General features: G+C 40.1%; 5 protein-coding genes and 1 pseudogene across 6 annotated transcripts; 5 read left to right on the top strand and 1 right to left on the bottom strand.

Moving 5' to 3' along the window:
* The first annotated feature begins 1,277 nt into the window (after window positions 1-1,277).
* LOC148743578 (THAP domain-containing protein 1-like) lies at window positions 1,278-2,365 on the top strand. Of its 2 annotated transcripts, XM_088727822.1 has the most exons (3): window positions 1,278-1,512; window positions 1,718-1,920; window positions 2,013-2,365. In XM_088727822.1, exons 1-3 carry the CDS (start codon window positions 1,497-1,499, stop codon window positions 2,178-2,180), a joined length of 387 nt encoding a protein of 128 aa, XP_088583948.1. In that variant the 5' UTR covers window positions 1,278-1,496; the 3' UTR covers window positions 2,181-2,365. The 2 variants fall into 2 exon arrangements, with proteins under 2 accessions (XP_088583948.1, XP_088583943.1); XM_088727817.1 differs by having other exon boundaries at window positions 1,278-1,920; window positions 2,013-2,360.
* Window positions 2,366-4,613: 2,248 nt separating this feature from the next.
* Window positions 4,614-5,910, top strand: LOC148743579 (uncharacterized). The gene has a single exon (XM_088727766.1). The coding sequence runs from the start codon at window positions 4,658-4,660 to the stop codon at window positions 5,720-5,722; it is 1,065 nt and encodes a 354-aa protein (XP_088583892.1). The 5' UTR covers window positions 4,614-4,657; the 3' UTR covers window positions 5,723-5,910.
* LOC111345327 (uncharacterized) lies at window positions 5,815-8,424 on the bottom strand. Its single transcript, XM_022952607.2, has 3 exons — window positions 8,135-8,424; window positions 7,676-7,819; window positions 5,815-7,601 (listed from the first exon to the last, which is right to left on the bottom strand). The coding sequence occupies exons 1-3, from the start codon at window positions 8,148-8,150 to the stop codon at window positions 6,274-6,276; spliced, it is 1,488 nt and encodes a 495-aa protein (XP_022808342.1). The 5' UTR covers window positions 8,151-8,424; the 3' UTR covers window positions 5,815-6,273.
* A 2,496-nt stretch (window positions 8,425-10,920) lies between these two features.
* LOC111337967 (adenosine receptor A1) lies at window positions 10,921-12,989 on the top strand. Its single transcript, XM_088727774.1, has 2 exons — window positions 10,921-11,028; window positions 11,121-12,989. The coding sequence occupies exon 2, from the start codon at window positions 11,249-11,251 to the stop codon at window positions 12,305-12,307; it is 1,059 nt and encodes a 352-aa protein (XP_088583900.1). The 5' UTR covers window positions 10,921-11,028; window positions 11,121-11,248; the 3' UTR covers window positions 12,308-12,989.
* A 2,203-nt stretch (window positions 12,990-15,192) lies between these two features.
* On the top strand, window positions 15,193-16,693 carry LOC148743580 (uncharacterized; annotated as a pseudogene).
* Window positions 16,694-19,290: 2,597 nt separating this feature from the next.
* LOC148743581 (uncharacterized) lies at window positions 19,291-19,884 on the top strand. The gene has a single exon (XM_088751435.1). The coding sequence runs from the start codon at window positions 19,291-19,293 to the stop codon at window positions 19,882-19,884; it is 594 nt and encodes a 197-aa protein (XP_088607561.1).
* Window positions 19,885-20,461: the final 577 nt, after the last annotated feature.

A 20,461-nucleotide genomic window follows, 5' to 3' on the forward strand; every position in this document is an offset into this window, starting at 1 on the left:
GGTTGTTTTTGTCAAATTCCCTGCTTCTTTTGTGGATGTAGCTACTGAGTCAGCTCCTTTTAGTCGATTAGTTTTCAGAGGGAATTGTGTCTGAAAAAGCAGATGATTCACTTGGCATTCCCGGCAGTTCGAGATAGAATGTAATCCCTTCATAAGAGCTGACAGCGATTTCCATGCAAATGAACTGAAGTGATGTAAGTATTTTGACTTGCTTTCACCGCGCCATTTTTTAAAGTTTTTAAGAAGTACGTGCAGCCTTTTGTCGAATGTGTTCTGAGAAACAGCAAAAGGTTCTTTGTTTTCAGAAAATGTACTCAAGAACCTCTGTAGACGAGTGCCCTTGTCGTAAATAACCTTCCCATTCTCATCATTAACACTGTTCCTTGCAGCTACACGCGCGAAGCCACAGTTAAAAAAATCCCGCCATAAAAGCCGCGATGTTTTTCCTTCAAGTTAGCGACTCTTCAAATCCTTCGTGTGGCAAAAGACGTTGAATTTTCAGCTGAAAAGCCTTTAAATTCCTTCAGACAATGTAAAACGGTAATTCTGAAGGTGTTTCGTTTAAACTAATTCAGCAAGATCGAAGCGTACGTTTACCCCACAAAAAACTCAAGTTATCTGAACATTGCGCCAAAACTCGAAAGATAATTTAGAACAGGAACATGATATCCTATTATTCTACTAGCAATTAAGGTTTTAGGAGTCAGAAGTGCGCGCAAAACTCCGAGAGACAGTTAAGATTTCTTTTATTACGAAAGTTGTCCTTCGTTCAGAGCGTCGAAATCTTGTTATCTTTACTTCTTTACTACGTCTCAAATTTAAGTATATAGAGATGAAAAATACCAGTTTTGCATATAAATAAATTTAATGTTTTCATTAAGCAAAGTTCCTCCTTAATGACACAAAAGAAACGAGAAAAATAACTTACAAACTTTATGACCCTTCCACTGCAATCTTGTCCGCCATCTTGGAAAGGCTTTCTTGCTATAGCAGCAAGAACATTCTCTCGGTTCTAGTTTTCTGAAGTCTAGGCCGCGCTTTCAAATATGGCGGACACATCGAGCTGCCAGTTAAGTATTAAAAACGTTGGATACACCACTTTACCATCGTTCAGACGACGGCTTTTCTATTCTAAAACCAGAAGGCTATTGTAAGAAACTAGCAATCAATCGGGGATTTTAGATTCCATCTCAAATTGCCTCATGAGACACCAATAATAGGCCCTTTGCAGCTAGTTGGTCACGTGCCTAGCAACGCCGAATTGGAGAGCAAGCTTTTCTGCGACGACAAATCGAATGAGTGTCTTGAGCATCACGCGTATGTATATCTGAAAGGCGGTTATTTTGAATTCAAGCGGTAAATACCATTCCATCTCTCAAAATCCAGTAAGTTTAGCATATAAATATAGCTTTTAGCACATCTTCAAATCGGAAAGGTTAATATTAACTGGGATCGCGGCAAGAATATCAGCGTCAAGTCGACTACGAGTTACAAACATGGCTTCTCCTCCAGGTATGTAGAATAGATCTTGTCTTCTTCCTGCACTTTGATAGCGACGTTTGGACGATTAATACAAGTAAAAAGAAAGAAAATACAGTAATTCACTACGCCTTAGGGTTTAGAAGCTGTTTACTTTTGAAAAACATAGAATTTTGGCTGCTTATTCCCCTCAAGACTATGGTGTCGGAACCAACAAGCGTTGTTTTCATTGTTGTAGATATCGATATGGACGAGTCAGTTGAACAATCCATTACGGGCAGAAAAAATTCTGCATACCATTGCTGTGTTCCCCTATGTAATGGGGATTCAAGGTACCACGAAGATTTGCGTTTCCATCGCATTCCCGGTCGTACCAAGGATGAAAAGTTGAAGAAGGAATGGCTGGTGAAAATCCGAAGAGACGAAGGTCCTGACTTCAAGGTATTTTATAGAGACATTTCGATTTTCAAAGCATTTGGCAAGGATTTGTTCGGTCAACTTGTGTCTAATGGCTTATAAATTTTCCCATTTAGATAACAACTAGTACGAGAGTATGCTCAAGGCACTTTACCAAGGAAGATTACCTTCCCCCCACCAAGTCTGGTAGCCAGCGACTGAAAAGAGGTGCTGTTCCATCGAATTTTAACTGGAATTCCTCCTTCAAAGCACGAAGAAAGATTATTCGACATGTCGACAGGTAATATATTCTTTGGTTATGTTTTAATGCATCGTTGAGTTTATGAGGTTACAATGATAAGTCTAGACTAGAATGCTTCTTTCTTATTTTTAAATACTGTATCAGTTTTGGATAAATATTAACTGCTATTGAAAGCATTTGTGAAACCTTGTAGAAGGGATGTATGGTTAAAAAGTATATATACAGACCTCAGGTTCTTCAATTTCTAGAAGGATGTAATTGTTTTAAAATTTAAAATTATGTAAACTATATGAGTATATTAAATTTTTTGGCTTTCTTTGCAGAGATACCGTATTTCTTCACCTATAAGCCGATCTCGGCTATAAGCCGAGACCCTGACTTTCAGGGTCTTTACGCTACACTCAAGCTGCCCAAAAAAAAAGGTAAAACCATCGGCTATAAGCCGAGAGCGAAATTATTGATTGTAACTGGCCATTTGAGCAAGCGAACCTCACGGAAAACATAAGAAATTGACTCACTAAACACAAAACCTAATGAATTACAATAAACACAAAAGAAAAAAAGCGAACCAATCAAGAGATATGAATATCAATTGATCCAACGAACTGTATAAATACTACCACGCGACAACAGATTAACCACAACAACAATAATAATCTCAGTTAAACGTTTCAAAGTATCAATCTATCGAGTATACCTTTCGTCGCTGTCACTTTTTATCATCATGCCTAAAGCACGCCGTTCCTCGTATAGTATGGCTTTCAAGATAAAAGTTATCGCGGAAGCTGAAGCGGTAGAAAACAACTCGGAAATCGCTCGAGAATATGGACTAAGCGAGTCCATGGTACGACGCTGGAGAAGAGACCAGGCGACTATTCTTTCCGGAGAGCTGAAGATGTCTGCAAAACGTGCGACGATGGGCCGTTTCACTCCGAAATATCCCGAACTAGACCAGCAAGTGATGGAGTGGTTTTCACAGCAAAGAGAACAAGGTTGGTATTTACTTTTCTGTCTAAAATTTTAAGAGTTTTTGAAGAGTTGAATGATATCGTCTTTCAGTGCGTGGGAAACAGAGACTTTGATTGGTCAGAAATATGTTGTTGTCATGACAATTTCATAACATGTCACGAAAAGAGTGCTGCAGTCACGAATCTACGGTTATCTCGCAGCAAAATAAGATTGTTATTTTATTTTTCGTAGGTATTGCGGTGAGTGGATTGATCCTTCGCCTTAAAGCTAAAGAGCTCTCCGATGATCCTGCTTTCAAAGCTTCCCGTGGATGGTACGAGAAATGGAAACGACGCCACTCGGTCAGCATGCGAACCAAAACAACTCTGGCCCAGCGATTGCCCGCCGATCTCGAAGAGAACATTGTGTGCTTTCATCGCTTCGTCATTGCAGCAAGAAGACGCGCCGACTACCCTTTATCCCGCATCTACAACATGGATGAGACACCCATGCGTTTTGAGCTGCCATCGAACCGAACACTGGAATTCAGTGGAAGCCGAACAGTGCCAGTAAAATCTTGCGGAGCGGAAAAGCGGAGCTTCACCGTCGTTCTTGCTGTTGCTGCCGATGGAGCAAAGGTGCCACCGAAAGTCATCTTCAAAGGCGTCCGTACACCGAGAGATCTGGTTGTGCCGCATCCTCTTCGTGTTTCCTTCCATAAGAAAGGGTGGATGGATGAACAGGGCATCCGAGAATGGATTCGACAGAGTTTGCCCCGTGCCGAGCGTTCCCTTTTGGTGTGGGACTCATTCCGAGCTCACTTGACCGATTCCGTGAAAGATGACCTGAAGCAGCGAAACATTGACGTCGCAGTTATCCCTGGTGGCCTAACCCCGGTTGTACAGCCCTTGGATAAGTGCCTAAACAAGCCATTTAAAGATAATGTGCGCCGAAAGTACTTGGCGTGGATGACATCTGGGCCATTTGAGTTTACCCCAGCTGGGAAGAAGAAGGCGCCAAGCAGAAATCTTGTCCTCAGGTGGATCAAGGAAGCATGGGCAGAGATACCCGAAGAGATGGTTGTCAAATCCTTCAAGACCTGCGGTATTTCCAATGCCTTGGACGGAACAGAGGACGACGTGGTCTACTCTGAGGAAACCCCAGAAGTAGATGATGAATACATAGAAGAGAACGAGTTCGACACAGACAGCGAAAACGAAACGGATGGCGAGTAAACCATTGGGTTGAAAGCCCTTGCACGTATCCGTCAAACGGCTCCTTTAGGAGCCACCAATTTCATAAAAGTGAATAACCAATATTCAGAAGTTATTTTTGTTGTGTTTTATTACTTCTGCTTCATTGCTAACTTGACTACAAGCCGGGGGGGTAAAGTTATTCAGCAACTGTATATTTTTAAAATGTAAAACCCTCGGCTATAAGCCGAACCCCGTTCTCCGTGAAAAATCTCCCAAAATTTTGGGTCGAAAACTGAAAAAATCGCTCGGCTTATAGGTGAAGAAATACGGTACTCAAACAGATGATAGTGACACTGATGGAGTGGAAAGCGAAGCAATGCAAAGCAGGGAAAGTGTGGAAACAGAGGTGCAGTCTCTGAAGGCTCAGCTTCTGGCCATGCATGGAGAGCTTGAGGCGAGCAGAAAGGAAGCAGCTGCAGCTAAAGAAGAGCTAAGAAATGTCAAGGCTAAAGCAACATTAAGTAAATTTGGTCTGGAGAGATTTGGTCCAGACAACGAGAGTATAAAATTTTACACTGGCTTTCCCACAAATGAACATATTAAGCTTTTTTTTAATTTTATTAAACCCAGTGCTGAACTAATGACCTACTGTTATGCCTCTGGAGAGAGAGAAAACAGACCAGCCTCCAGAAATATGCTTCTAATAGATGAAATGTTTATGTTTCTTGTTCGGCTTAAACTTGGATTATTTGAGCAAGATCTTGCTGATAGGTTTGCAATTCATATGTCATCAGTCTCTAGAAAATTGGTAACCTGGTCCAATTTTTTGTATTTTTTTCTTGGAAGTCAAATCATTTGGCCCTCGAGGGCAGATGTAGATAGATGCATGCCTGAGGGTTTCAGAGAACTCTATCCTAGCACCAGAGTGATTTTAGACTGCACAGAGATTTTTGTGCAAACACCCACATCCCTGTTGTTACAGTCACAGCTGTACTCATCCTATAAGAGCAACACAACTTTGAAAGGTCTTATTGGAATCACCCCTCATGGAGCAATATGTTTTGTTTCCACTTTATACACTGGAGGGATTAGCGACAGGGAAATCACAAGATGTAGTGGTATTTTAGACCTCTTAGAAGCAGGAGACTCAGTGATGGCAGATAAGGGGTTTGATATAGGTAACATGCTACAGGAGTATAATGTTGAGTTAAACATCCCTCCTTTTCTGGAAAATCAAGGGCAGTTTTCAACTCAAGATGTGCAAAAAACCAAAACTATTGCAAGCCTTAGAATACATGTAGAACGTGCCATCAGAAGGGTTAAGGAGTATCACTTTTTGGATTCCGATGTTCCTCTTTCAACTTTAGGTTCAGTTAACCAGCTCTATTCTATAGCCTGTCTTCTAACAAATTTTCAAGGTCCCTTAATCTTATCAAAGTGACAACATTACAATGTAGTGCACTCATTTGGATTAGAAGATCATTCAGAAGGATTAAATATTTAAACTATTACAAAAAGTGTAAGTAGTCATAATGAGTCTTGGTAAATTTTAATTGTTATTATAAGGTGTCAACTGTTACTGGATATAGTATTTCTGAATCAATTGCTCTTTAAACATAATATTGGACATTTTTGGTGTTTTTCTTTTAAGTTTGGTTAATTGGGGGATTACCACATATATTTAATTCTTGAATTTGAGTATGATGATGCAAGTAAATAACAAAACCTTGGCTAAAAGAGCTAAAAAATACTAACAAGAAAGTTAGGTCACATTTCTGTTTCTGCAAAAAAATGCTCCATGCATTCCATGGGTCAACATCACCTCATCCCTCATCCTGACATTATCTGGTTGGCACCAATTTTAGAAAAGTTTTTAAATCTAATATAGTTGTACACAAATTAGAGCAAATATAGAATGGGTTAAAAGAATATTGAAGCTAAATCTTTTCATAACAAATACAGTCTTGAGAGTAAGCAAAGACTAGAGGCAAATCAGCTTAGATAGTAATTGAAAAAAAAAATGTCCACCTTATCTTTAGCCCCTTGGAAAAAAATGGGATCAAAAAGGATTCTTGTGCAGACAAACATGTCATCATTCATGTAACTGAAAAAATCGCACCAGTCTAGACCAGTGAGGCCCAACTGGCACTGGACTTGGTAATAATAAATGTCACTCTTCTTTAAAGAATACTGGTTAGTATTATCCTTGGTAAGATATCTCACATCATCAAATGAGGTTGCCCCCTCCCTAACAACTTTAACCTCCAGTAAACCAAAGGGGTTCTGGTCACTACCAAGGGCATCCAAATCATAAACTTTCCGGTCAGGGCTGCAGCCTAACCATGGGCATTTAGGATTTATAATTAATCCTGATGGGAATAAATTCACTCTGCCATTTTTTGCTACATTAGCATAGACTGTTGCTGCATGGGGTTCAAGTTCTACACCCCTCTTCATTGCTGGAGTTTGAACAAATCTTGCCGGGTTCAGCTGACTTACAAGGTTTTCAAAATTTGAAACTCGCCGGGCAACTGTACCAAACTTGCTTGCTGTTATCCGCTTCTTTCGCAAAAGACGCCAAGTCTCGCTTAAACTTTGAGTAATTGTTTCTTCTTGTACCCTGAGAGAAATCTCACTTGTGACAGAAAGAGAGTCAAATAGGGCTTGCTGGTTTGCCTCCAGGCACACAGACACATTATTTTGAAATCTATCATTTGCACTCTCAAGTGGTAAATCTGGAAATGCAGTGCAGGTAAAATCATTTACTAAATAGTCTGCAGACATTTTTTGTTGATAAGAAATCAAACACCCTTTGGGGACATTTCCAAATTTGCTTGGGACAAATGAAACAGATCTCAGGTCCTGCTCAGAAGGAACAATGGTTACAAACAGAGGCTTTGGCTGTAGACTGTTAAAATGCTCTTTAGTCATTGTTCCATATATTGGTGATGGGGAGTACAGGTTGCTTTTGATGTATTTGTTGAAGGATGCGCCTAGCTGAGGCTTCTTCACAAGTACATTTTGAATTTGCTTTGCTTCAATTTTTTTCCCCCTAGGCACACTCCAGCGCTGCTTCATGCTGGTGCATGTTAGATCATCTGGCAGAGTTCGATGCCCCAGTTGTTTAAGTAAAGCCAGATAATAGAGAAGCCCTATAACATGATGGCAATACCCTCCTGATCCAGCCACACAAGAGCACCTTCCAGACAAAGAATTATTAGCCATGCTTGAAGAAACTTCCAAGGAATGAGGTGGCTCGTTCTTCTTCATCGAACGAAAACATTTCGATGCAATTTTCACCGCGTCGTTGGCCCGTATCACTAAAACATTAAAACATAAATATAAGATTCTGATTGAGAAAAACAAATAAGAAATACTCGATTTTATTACTGACCTTTAATCTCGTGTAGATATCCAGGTTCTGCCATAAACTTGTATGCCTTCGCTGTGCTAGTGCATCCAGACATTTTTTTTGCATATTGGCCGACATCATCGAAGGTCAGCGAGGGAAATATTGAAAGATCTTGGCTCTCTTCAGCTAAAAAAAGCAATAAAACAAGAACATGAGCAACATAAGTCTAACGATTTGGTAAAAATCTTCAAATTCATACGATCATTAAATTGGGCGAGTAATATCTCTGTACTTCTAGTGGTGAATTAAACAACTTTGTTGGTTCTATCATCATAGTTTCAGGGGAAATCCATGGCCAAAATTCTATGTTTATCGGTAGTAAACAGCTCCTAAACTTTTACGTGTAGTGAATTAACGTATTTTCTTTTTCTCTACTTCTATTAATCGTCCACACGTCGCTATCAAAGTGCAGCAAGAAGACAAGATCTGTAGTCTACATACCTGAAGGAGAGGCCATGTCTGTAACTCGTGGTCGACTTGACGCTGATATTTTTGCCGCGATCCCAGCTGAATATTGACTTTTCCGATTCGAAGATGTGCTAAATGCTATAATTATATGCTAAGCGTATTGGATTTTGAGAGATGGAAGGGTATTTCACGCTTGAATTCAAAATAACTGCCTTTCAGATATGCACACGCAGGACGCTCATGAGACTCATTCGATTTGTTTTGCAGAAAAGCTTGCTCTCCAATTCGGCGTTGCTAGGCACGTGACCAACTAGCTGCAAAGGGCCTATTGAGTAAATTGCCGTTCATCGAAAAAAGAATGACAATTTCACACTAGGCAACGGCATTTTCCCGGATTCCCCGATTAAGCTCAAAAACACAGAACATAGAAGGCCATTCCTGGATGCTTTAACCGTGATCTGATGCCGTAAAAAGTGGTGTAAACTTGAACCAAAGAGAGCGGAGACAAATGGCGCCAAATTAAAGCACTGAAGAACGGTTGCGTCACGTGACCCACAGAAACGTTTTCTTTCCCCATGGATTAGTAAGCTTTTTATAAAAGAAAGATCAAACAAATGCTTAAATATTTTTCCAATTTTTTCCTAATTTTCAGCCTTTTTTAATTCTGCCCCATTCCTTAATTCACGTGAGCACACTCTCGCCTCTCTACCTGCCGTGTTACTAACGTTGATTTACGTGAACGTTTTTCGTGCTCTCGCGAGACGATCGCGCGACCTTCAACTCAGTGGAAGCGACCCAATCGTGAGCCGGAACAAACGCGTATTGGAGCGACAGCGCAAAAGGACTTTGACCATCATTATAATTCTGGGATTATTTTTCATGACCTACATGCCTCAGTACATCGCTGTACATCTGCTCCGCTTGTCTTGCAAGTCTTGTCGAAAATCGATAAATTTCTACAAAGTTGACGTGGCAGCCTCGAGGTTTTTGTGTCTAAGCTCGGTGATGAATCCGTTTGTCTACGCCTGGAGGGTTTCAAGGTACCGCTCTGCTCTCTTTGAATGTTTGAGGATTATCCGAAAGAAACTCAAACATTCTTCGCGAATGAACGATGGAGTAACAGTTTACGGTGAACAAACAAGGCTAGAAACATTCTGTGAAAGCCATGAGAACTTGGTCCGGAAAATTGGCAAAGTAAAGGAAGTCGACCAAACCAGTGTTTGACATTAATATCTTAATTGTGAAACTGATGATTCCAGTTGAGAGCCTATTGTGTACCACAATGAGTCCTCAACTGAGCTGAAAGTTATGAAGTTGAAGGTTCAAGTGGTAACCAAAGCCTGATATTTATGAAATAATTATTTATTTACTTGAAGTGTAGACGAAAACAATTTTTTAAAGTGCAAACATATTTGAGCCTGGTTTTTGAATATTGAAGGTGTGGGATCTTTGCAATAAGAAAGATCATCACATCTGTCAAAGAACAAAGACAAAAGTGACATCGGAACAATATAGTATTAATCAATTATGTCACGGTTCGGCTGAGTCCAGAACAATTTAGCCTAAACTTTTTAAAAACTATTTTTGAAATGCTTTTTGGCAGAGGTTCGTATCCTTACACAAGCCAAATACTAAACAGTTTTTCGATGGTTTTCGTTCGTCAAAACTTATTTTTAAAACTAATTTTCCAATATATTTTGGCTGAGTTTGAATCCTTACGCAAGCTAACCACATACCCTATATTTTTCGGTATTTTAATCAGGTTTAAAGCTTTTCTCCCAATATTTTTTAGCTAAGGTTCGAATCTTAACGCAAACTAGATAATAATTTGCGGTTTCCCTCAAGCAGAGTATATTTTCACATCAAGCGGAAAAAATCAAGTAGTGTCACTCTTTTTATGGTTCTAGAAGTGTTTAAAATTCTTTCATTTTCTTTTTTAAAGAAGAAAGAGTCCTGTCCATATTATTTCCTAGTTTAGATGCACAATTGATGTAAATAAGAATTAAAAAGAGATTCATTGACTCTATGGCCGTAAATAATTTTTTCCTACGATTTTTCATATCAAGTGAAAAACTTCCTTTAGTACGTTTATAAAAGTCAACTGGATATCTTTATAATCTGGAGTCATTGTCTCCAAAAAAAGTTGCTAAATCTACAAAGATTATTTAACGTTTGTCTGACCAAATGAATAAAAATATTGATCACGATAAAAGCTCTTAAGAGCACTTCAATTTTTTTTTTAATTGACGTATTTTTGGCTAATGAAACCGGAAAGATAGTTGAATAAGTCAAATATCATGACGATTTGATGGGTAGTTACGGAAGGGCTTGCCACGGTTTTGAAGCAAGGACAGACGAACCGAATCCGGAGGTGTGTGGGTCTGTAATCACCGTAAAACCCCCAAAAATAGAAATCGTCTTGGAGAGGAAGGGCCCCTTTCCTATGAAAGCCCCAAAACTTGATGTCCCGCACCCATTCCCTTTAGTCCCCATCAACACCCTCCGTACTACTCCGTTCAGTCCTGACCATAGCAACAGCTTGCAAACAATATTAGCACAAATATCATTCTTGCATAAGTCATATTTCCATGCTTAAGCTTTGGACGAATATTGGAACCGATACGATTCCCTTGTGATTCTCTTTGATCCTTTCGTGAGATCAGCGCTTGTGCGAGGCCAAAACGAAACATCTCGAGTTTTTTTTATTCAAAGGTGGGTGTTAATAATCTTTGTACTTGATTGATAACACAGGATTGTAATCAATAAAGGCGTGGATTAGAGTCGATTTATATCTTATCACAAGCACTGTGAACTCAGTTTTTTCTTAATTGCATAATTCCTCCTGTAATAATCCGGCTTGAAAACAATGTAGCTCGGATTGGAGACCATGTGAGAGAGAAAAAGCGTTTGATAGACAAACGGAACAGGTACAATTGATATGCAAATGTGATCCCTTAATTAAATAGAAATCCGCAGCTTAGTGAAACAAAAAACTATTTTGGGTTTTGTTCTCATGCAGGAAGCGTCAACAATGTGAGCTCAAGACGTGATCATCTACCGTGACATTTGGCGACAAATTAAGACTGCTTTGGATATTTTTCCCGTCATCGTGCGTGTTACAACCTTCGTACACCATCCAAGAAAAATATGGCGAATTCATCGGATCCAAATGATGACTTTTATCTGACGATCATTCAAGACAAGGAATATTGGTTGAGCTTAGCTGTAATTGGGTTTATTTTAGCAATTGTTATCATCGTAGGAAACTCCATTCTCCTGTTTATAACTTACAAGAATCCGCGACGTTCACTTCGTACACCGCCATCGTATTTGATCACGAATCTAAGCGTGTCAGATTTACTTCTGGGATTACTGAATGTCCTCGTCGTGGCTGTGAGAGATGTCTACAGATTTCAACTACAACAGATACCGTCTGCGATGCTTTTTAGAGCAGTTATATACACTGTTGTTACGACCACTTTGTTCGTAAGCTCCTATTCGATTATAGCCATGTCGCTAACTTGTGACATCGCAATCAGCAAGCCGATGGAATACAAATCCATTATTACTAAGCGAAGGACCAAGATTTTTATAGCTGTGTTGTGGTTGATATCGTTAACAACGTGCGTTCTTCCTGTGACAAATGTTTCGGAGGAAACGTATACGTTAATTTATCTGCACACTCACGCCACTCTGCCGGCCATTTTATTGACGGTCATATATGTACATGTGTTTCGCGCGCTTGGTAAAAGAACTCGCGAACTGCAAGAAGGTGGTTACAACTCGATAGCTGCAAACTCATTGGAAAGGAAGCGTGGTATGGCTGTTACGATCATTGTCATTCTCGTGTTGTTTTACATCACGTATATACCTCAGTATATCACTTTACATTTACTGTACTTCTGCGAATCGTGTAAAGACTCTAAAACTTTCCACATGATTGACGTGGCTTTGTCTCGCTTTTTGTATATTAATTCTGCCGTGAATCCCTTTGTTTACGCCTGGAGGGTTCCTAAATATCGCCGAGCTTTTAGTGACTGCTGGCAGATGTGCATTGGTAGGCATGTTGCTGACGGACCGAGCTCATATATATCCACGTTTCGCTCCACAAGAAGACAAACTGAGATAAATGGCGTAAGCCCAAATATTGGACGGAATAAGCCCCGCGGTTTAAGCGACCCATCTGAAATGACCAGTCAGTTTTAGAATATAAGCTGAAGAAAAAAAGGATCCCATATGTTGACAAGAAGTCTGTGTCGAAAGGATCTCATTGCTGTAGATCAACGAAAGAGTATCCGGCAGGAAACTTTAATGCAATTTTCAAGCTCTTCAATTCAATCCGTTCCATTCCATCCTCAGCCATTAGTAAGCTATCTCTGTAAAATAACGATTCTGTTGTGTTTTTCTTTCTTACAGAACTAACATTTCCCAATATTCTTTAAGTTGTGGCAAATGTATACGATGCTTATATAATTTAAAACTATTTATATGCCGTTTCCTCTAGTAGAATAAAATAAAAACTGAAAAGCAAAGTTAAGTTCGTGTCAATCTAGTGGCTAAAAGCCAAGATTTATCTAAGGTTCAAAGGGATTTTAGTTTGTCAAAATAATACTAATCAATTGTATCTGTCGTGTAAATAATTCTTGAACAACTTTAGTGGACAATATTTTACCTGAGATATAGAACACGCACTGACCTAAAAATACGAATTCATTTTGGCTTGAAGCAGTTATTTTAGAAACATATGGTTGATAAACTCTAGTATAGTGGTTATATGATAGAAAGTTAAAAAAAAAATAGCCTGTGGCCAACAACTTCAGATTACATTAAATTCCTTGGCCTTTCACTTCGTCACGGTGTGCAAATACAATAAAACCCTCCCACTGTATACCTGTGGAGAGTCTGGGTGACATTTCCAAATGCAGAGCGGACTAAACTTATATTTTTCAAGGAACTATGTGGGCATAAATTTCTAAAGAGGGTTATTGAAACGGATATTTGGTCTTGTTCAACACAGCTAATATTGTGCTCTGTGATGAAATGCACCAGACTGGAACATGATATCTTAAGAGTCACTCTACCTAACCACCGCGTAAGCGGCGGCACAAGGTCGGAGAAATAGCCCCCTCGATATTTCGTCCAGAGATAACCTCTAGTATGCTAACAATCGTGATATGAGTCTTAGGTTCTAGAGTTTTTACAGTTTTGAGGAAATTACGAAAAACCGTCGACCACCCGTGAAGCCGAAAAATCACAGAAATGAGGTCAAATTTCATGATCAGATAATCTAACTCGCGTGAAGGCGCATAGCAAATTATGGTTTTCCTTAGTTTGTAATTTTATAAATTGATTAGCTGCATAAAACATGATTGGCTTCATATTTTAAACACCATTTTATAAAAAAATAGTAGATTTTATAAAAAATAGTAGCTGAATATGGGCTGTAATGGCACTCCATAAACATCTCAAAATATACTCGGTATTATGTAGAATTCTTTCAAAATTAAATTCTGGCAAGTACAAGAGCTGTTTTTGACCGTGATGTAAATTTTTTCTTAGTAAAAGTTATTTCTGAGGCGAGCGGCCCCATGCAAGTTGATCCAATTCAGTTGACCTTTCGAAGAGATTTTGTTTCACCAGGAAATGTAAACAATTCGACTAGCCTTAGCTCGCTTTCTGAGCAAACCATTGAAAAACCCTGCTATTTCCCATTAAAACTGCCCAGTAAACCTGGGATAATACTTCGATGACAGCTTACCTTCCAAATAGGTGTTTGAAGGCTAATAACGTTGATGTTTTTCGCTCATTTTCCTGTGTTTTGCTGCCCTGCTCAGCCACCGGCCTTTTCATACGGCTACGGCATTTTCTAAGTGTCACCTTTAGTTTCTCTGCTTTGTGCAATATTTTTGCGGGACCTGGATCCAAGTCTTGCATATAAAGCCTCCTCTGGGTACCTATTGAGTTTTGTATTTAATGTTTTTAATGAAAAGAGGCAAGAAGTGAAGGAACTGAAAAATAGACCTAGATCGATGTCACGCAATCTTTACTTCTAAGTGATCACGTGCCGCAAATACATCAGCGTGGATATTTTTTGTCTTTCTTTTGCTTATTTCTTCATTTTCTTCCTTACTAGCATAAAATGTTTTCGTTTTGTTTTTTTTTTTTTTGTTATCACAAGCCTATTTTGAAGGAGAGTTCTTTGTATGCAATACTTTGTATATACACGCAACACATTTACTTTTCCCATTTCTTAGTGACTGCGACAAACTAGAAATCCTATCTAGTTTTAGCTCCTAAATTCAAATATCTGGGCAGGTCCATTGCTAATGATCTCCCAAAGCTAGATAAAAGGGAATACTAATATATATCTGAAAAAGTTACTGGCCGCAAAGCGAGTTTTTGTAATTTGTATTCAATATGTTTACCAATTTGCCCATGGCAGGTGGACAATAGGTCCTCTTCGTGGTACATCTAACTTTTTAGGAATTATATTCAACAAGTTACCTTTCGATGCAGAAGAAGACGCACGCTTTTATATGATTCTCTGAAAAATATCCCTTTGGAAACTGAAAATTATTCGCTTTTGGGTTCGCACAAGACATGTTTCTTTTCGTACTACTATAGAGCACGTAAAACTGTTTTGACGGTTGCCATCGAGAGATCTAAGTTTAAAACAGATAATTACCAAACGCAAATAGATCTGTGGCAAACGCTTTGTCTACCTCTCAAAAATTTCGAAATATAGAATTCTCACAGAGTTCGAGCTGTTATCTTTTAAAATCTAAGTTGTCGATCGCTTGCCCAATAAGCGAAGCTAGCACGTGCGAGGCTCCTAACTTTTTCTTAAATTCAGCAAACCATATTACGCGGATAAACTCCACTGGATTAAAATCTTTACAACTTAAACAGTTTTTTTCAGGTCTGTTAAAGTGTATAGTGTAACTTGAGCACCTGAGCTTACCCTTTTGAGCAAGTGCGCTGTGTCTGTTCGGATATCGGTTCAAGGCCTCGATTATGTTAGTACTGCAGGTGCGGAAGCATTTGACGATCTGTGTGATGTTGTTGAAACCCTTGAAGATGTAGGACAAGGCATGGGATGGGCGAAACAGCAGGAAAATAATCTACGTGCAAGCAAGTGGTACCTTAAAAGCGACTTTAAGGTGGGTGTGACCCGCGCTAGGCAGATACCCCTATACTTCTCTATGTCACTCGCCCCAAATCTTTGTCTTGCGCGTTCAATATGGCATCTGCGATCACACACTCCCAGTTTTCCGAGTTAAAAAACACCCTCTACCACCTTCTAGCAGTTTAATCGAAATACCACTAAATAAGATCATTTCTATTGTTTTTTTTTCTGTTCAGTTGGCGCTATTTACCACTAAATTTTTGTCAGTTTCATGGTTCCACTGTCCGGCACTGATTATTAGAAAGGACTAACTCAAAGGGCGTGCCAATCGGTCCATACAGAACATATGATAACAAAATGTTAGAGCGGATTTCACTTGACTGTTGCAGAAATAACCGCTAATAATATTCCTCAGCCAACTAGGAGCGGAACCCATTAAACAACAAAACAATCAGGAGGCGAAATATGTCTGACTTGCGTTTAGTATTGACATGAGTAAACGTGCGTTTGGGTTTGGTTCACCATTTGATTGGCTCACCGACAAGAATAATTATAAGCCACTCAATCAATAGGACAGCGAAGTGAGGGTAAGTCTGACAGGCATGTGAAATCCTCTCTATCTTTCTGCCTTTTACTCTTTAAAGCAGCGCTTCTTAATTATAACTTTTTTAAAAGGTTTATTGCAGGTCCACGTTTCCCAGAGTTCTACAGTAGCGGATCACTGCAAGTCATTCGCTTTAAGCGACCCGAAGGCATCTTCGTTCCAGGCCACATGTGATCACATGTGATCACAATGTGAGCGCTGCGCTACATTGGCGTCAACTCTAAATGATATCGTGGAAGGTTTGGTTGCGCAAAGTCAAAACACGACATCCAACACGAAGCAAGAACTTGTTTTCCGAGTCAAGATTGCAAAGACCGTTATATTGGCGTGGAAGTCTCACCTCCTCCGTTCCGTCAATCAGGATGGAGCCAGAGTACAGCTTTTGGAAGTGATTGATGATTCGTCTGTTTTAATTCTTCAAGATTGAGCAATGAAATATCTTGCACGGAAGTATAGAGAAAGTCAGACCGATTGGTTCGGTAAACGCGGGATCCCATGGCATTTGACAGTTGCCACAGGACGAGAGAGAGGGGAGTTGCAGATGCTAACGTTCGCACACAACACGACCAAGTTATCGGCTGCAAAGCTAAGAGACATTTTGCGCCGGGCTTGACATTGCTGTTGATGTAGCCATCAAACGTAAACAGCCCTATGCAGACAAAATTGAGGAGTACTGTCCCGTCCCCCGGTTAGCTCAATTGGTTAGAGCGCCGGATTGCATTGTGCGGGAGTTCGAGAGTTCAAGCCCCGGCCGGACCAATACTCGTAGTCTTAAAAATAACTGAGGAGAATTTGCTACCTTTCTATAATATCAAGAAATGGATAGAGATTCTAGTCTTCTCTAAAAAGGACGAATAAACCGTAGGCCCCGTCTCCTACAGGGTTAGGGGTAGGAGACGTTAATTTCCCAAGCACGAGATTACTGTGTGGTGGATATCCTCCCCTGGGGTGGGATGGCTCGGGCACAGTGTTGTAAGAATGGCCCTGAAAAGCCCTATGGGGGAGTGGTCAATCAACGTATGTATGTATGTATGTATGTATGTACTGTCAAAAATGTCGCTGCAAAGCGGATAAGTAAAGACTAAAGTTAGCACAAGGGTGGAGTAGGGGAATGGGGGGAGGGTGATCATAGGGATACGTTCTTCAGTATCACGACCCAAACACCACGCCAAACCCTAGCGTACGTCAGTCGTGGGAGCACTGTATGGATTGACTTTCTTCTTAAAATCCATGTCACTAAAATGCTACAGAAAATTTATATACGTTTGCGCTCAGCAGAAAATTTGTTTACCGGCTTGCGCCCGCGCATTTCTATTTTCAAAATCTTCCAGTCCTCCCCCTCCCCCACCCCTTTAAAAATAATGGAATGGGCCGTCCTTTACCCCAAATAAATTTGTTTTTACTCCCTTTAAATTCAAAGTTAGCACAAAGGTGGGGTAGGGGACTAGGGGGAGTGAATAGGGTGTGGTTACGAACTTTAAGTTATTTTCCACCACCCACTGGGCTGAGCAATAGCTGAGTGCGCTAAGGAGAAAACGAGAAGTTGTCCCGTTTTAACTAGAAAGAAAAACGTATTTTGAGCAAAAGCAATTACTGAATTACTATTTAAATATTTGGAACAAAAGACTTGAAAAAGTCTGTAATGGTGGGAAATCTCAATTAAATTGTTACAGTGGCCATGTAATGAACCGTTAAATGCACTGCGTGCAACATTGCATCGGAAAACTTCTTTCCCCCTCCCCCGTCAAAAAAAATTAATCACCTAGTCTGGAAGTGACGAAGGAAAGATTGCGTTACACTCACTAGACGGAGGTTTACGTTTTGCGCTTACGAATTTTTTTTATTATACGAGAAACTAAATGAATATCAAGAGGTTGCTCACTGAGAGGTAGATATTGCAACTTCTGGATTGATTTTCCGGAAAAGTGTTGCACAAGCTTTGCCTGGAACAGGCGTACAAGCTCGATGTCAAGATATGACCCTAACTTATCAGTAAAACGTGTCAACAAAGCAATGGAAAAATTAACTGAGAACGTCAAAATTATTTGCCTTCAAAGAGCCATTTGGAAGGTAAGCTGTCATCGAAGTATTATCTCCGGTTTACTGGGCAGTTTTAATGGGAAATAGCAGGGTTTTTCAATGGTTTGCTCAGAAAGCGAGCTAAGGCTAGTCGAATTGTTTACATTTCCTGGTGAATCAAAATCTCTTCGAAAGGTCAAATTGGGTCAACTTACCTGGGGCAGCTCGCCTCAGAAATAACTTTTGCCAAGAAAATAAATTATATCTCGGTCCAAAACAGCTCTTGTACTCACTAGAATTTAATATTGAAAGAATTCTACATAATACCGAGTATATTTTGAGATGTTTGTAAACGGTATGGAATTTTTGACTTTCAGAGCCTAGAAATTTCGGTTCTCTTCGCTCGCTCTCCAGGAATTCGGAATTACTATTGTAATATCATCAAGGCAGCTTAGCAATACCTCCTAGGTAAATTATAAACTAAGGAAAACCACAATTTGTTAGGCGCCTTCACGCGAGTTCGATTATCTGATCATGAAATTTGGCCTCCTTTCTGTTATTTTTTGGCTTCACGGGTGGTCGACGGTTTTTCGTAATTTTCTCAAAAATTAAAAACTCTAGAACCTAAGACTTATATCACGATTCTTAGCATACCATAGGTTATCTCTAGACGAGATATCGAGGGGTCCATTTTTCCGACCTTGTGCCACATTTTTTCAATGTCACTCGGTCCCTATACAGAGTCGCTCTTAAGAGGTCTCAAGTAGTCTACAACCAAAGGTGGACTATCAATAACAGTTGCAATAGCATATTTTCAAACATTCCAGAATCATATTGTACGAGGTATGTGCCCCAACTGGATTAGGAGAAGGATTTTTAAGCTGTCTTAGTCTGGAAAAGAAAATAGATTTTCACCATTTTTCTCTTAAATCGGTAGCTGATAAGACCTCATGTAACACCCTTACGATTTCTTAATCAGTTTTATTTATTGCCTAGTCCCCACGTATATGGTCGTATCTGGGCAACTAACTTGGAGTCGATACTAAAAAGCATTTGTTTTACGTTCGAGTCTCAATCTATTTAATCACCAGAATTTTCAAAAGGACCAAAAAATTACTGTTTTCGAAAAAACAACAATAAAAAAAAGGAAATACATACCCATAAAAATAGTTAATAGATTGCGGTGTATTTGTAGAGACTGGGCAGTATTCGTTCCAGTCTCCCTCTACGTTTGTTGTGAGGTTGTCGAGCAATGCCATGTGCTCGTGAGTTGAAAATATATTTAAACCTTCTCCCTCGTTGAATACGCTTCAGTGGTGACGAGGATTCCCAAAACCCACGCGTGGGCTTTAAAGACAACTCTGTCCAGCGTAGAGCTATTCGGAAATACGTTCGAGAAGTCCAAAACGACTACATTTCACTGAAGAAAGTGTCGGGAGAATGGCGGGCAGACCTCCCTTCAACGAGTTCGACGCTGAAACCGAAGACATCGAGAGTTATTTGGAGCGTCTTCAAGAGTACTTCACGGCTTATGACATCAATGATGATGAGGATAACGCAGCCAAACGTAGGGCGATTTTACTGACGTCGATTGGGAGCACTTCGTACAGAGTATTGAAAGATTTAGCGTTCCCGGATGCCCCCAACACTAAAACATTTAATCAGCTGGCGACACTCCTTCGTGGACATTTTAGGCCTACGCGTTTGACGGTAGCAGAAAGATATCGGTTCCACTCAGCTTGTCAAAAACCAAGTCAGTCAATCTCTGAGTATGTGCGAACTTTAAAAAAACTCGCAGGGACGTGCGAATTCACAAATGAGCAACTGAATGAAAGTTTACGCGATCGATTTATTTGTGGATTGCACTCGGAACAAATCAAGCAGAAACTTTTATCGCGAAACTTTACGTTCCAAGAGGCGGTGGACACTGCTACTGTACAAGAAGCTACACACAAGGACGTTCGTAATCTTGGAGGTTCCATGGGCTATTCCGGTCAGGTCGGATATTTCCGGACAACCCCAGGTACCACCTGATGCCCAAGAAGGTGTATCAGCTGAAACAGATTCAGCTCAGGATCAAAAGCAGGACGTAACACCGGCAGTAACAGCGGAGGCACCAGGGACGGCTCCTTCCAGTCCGTGGAAGCGGCCCCCACCCCGTTTCGCCGATCTTCCAGGGGGCGAAGAGCTCCGGATAGACTAATAGAGTCTATCTGAAGTAATGCTGGGACTTCCATACATTTAACTGTTGTCATCAGACATTCCTAGTTAATGTTGGAATTTTTACATGGACTGTTTGAACTATGTTCTCGGACCCCGTTCTTTGTTGTTATTTCCGTTGTAGTTCGGTCCAAGAAAGGGGGAGATGTGGTGTATTTGTAGAGACTGAGTAGTATTGGTTCCAGTCTCCCCCTACGTTTGTGGTGAGGTTGTCAAGCAATGCCATGTGCTCGTGAGTTGGAAAGATATTTAAACCTTTTCCCTCGTTGAATACGCTTCATAGATATATAAACACAAACTATATAATGAAAGGTAACTCCAGTTGGGCAGGATTTGAGGTTAGACATTAATTTCCAATGATCAGGGTCTTGGAACAAAATAATTCTCAGTT

The sequence above is a fragment of the Stylophora pistillata genome, chromosome 1, assembly GCF_964205215.1.
Source record: "Stylophora pistillata chromosome 1, jaStyPist1.2, whole genome shotgun sequence".
NCBI lineage: Eukaryota > Metazoa > Cnidaria > Anthozoa > Scleractinia > Pocilloporidae > Stylophora > Stylophora pistillata.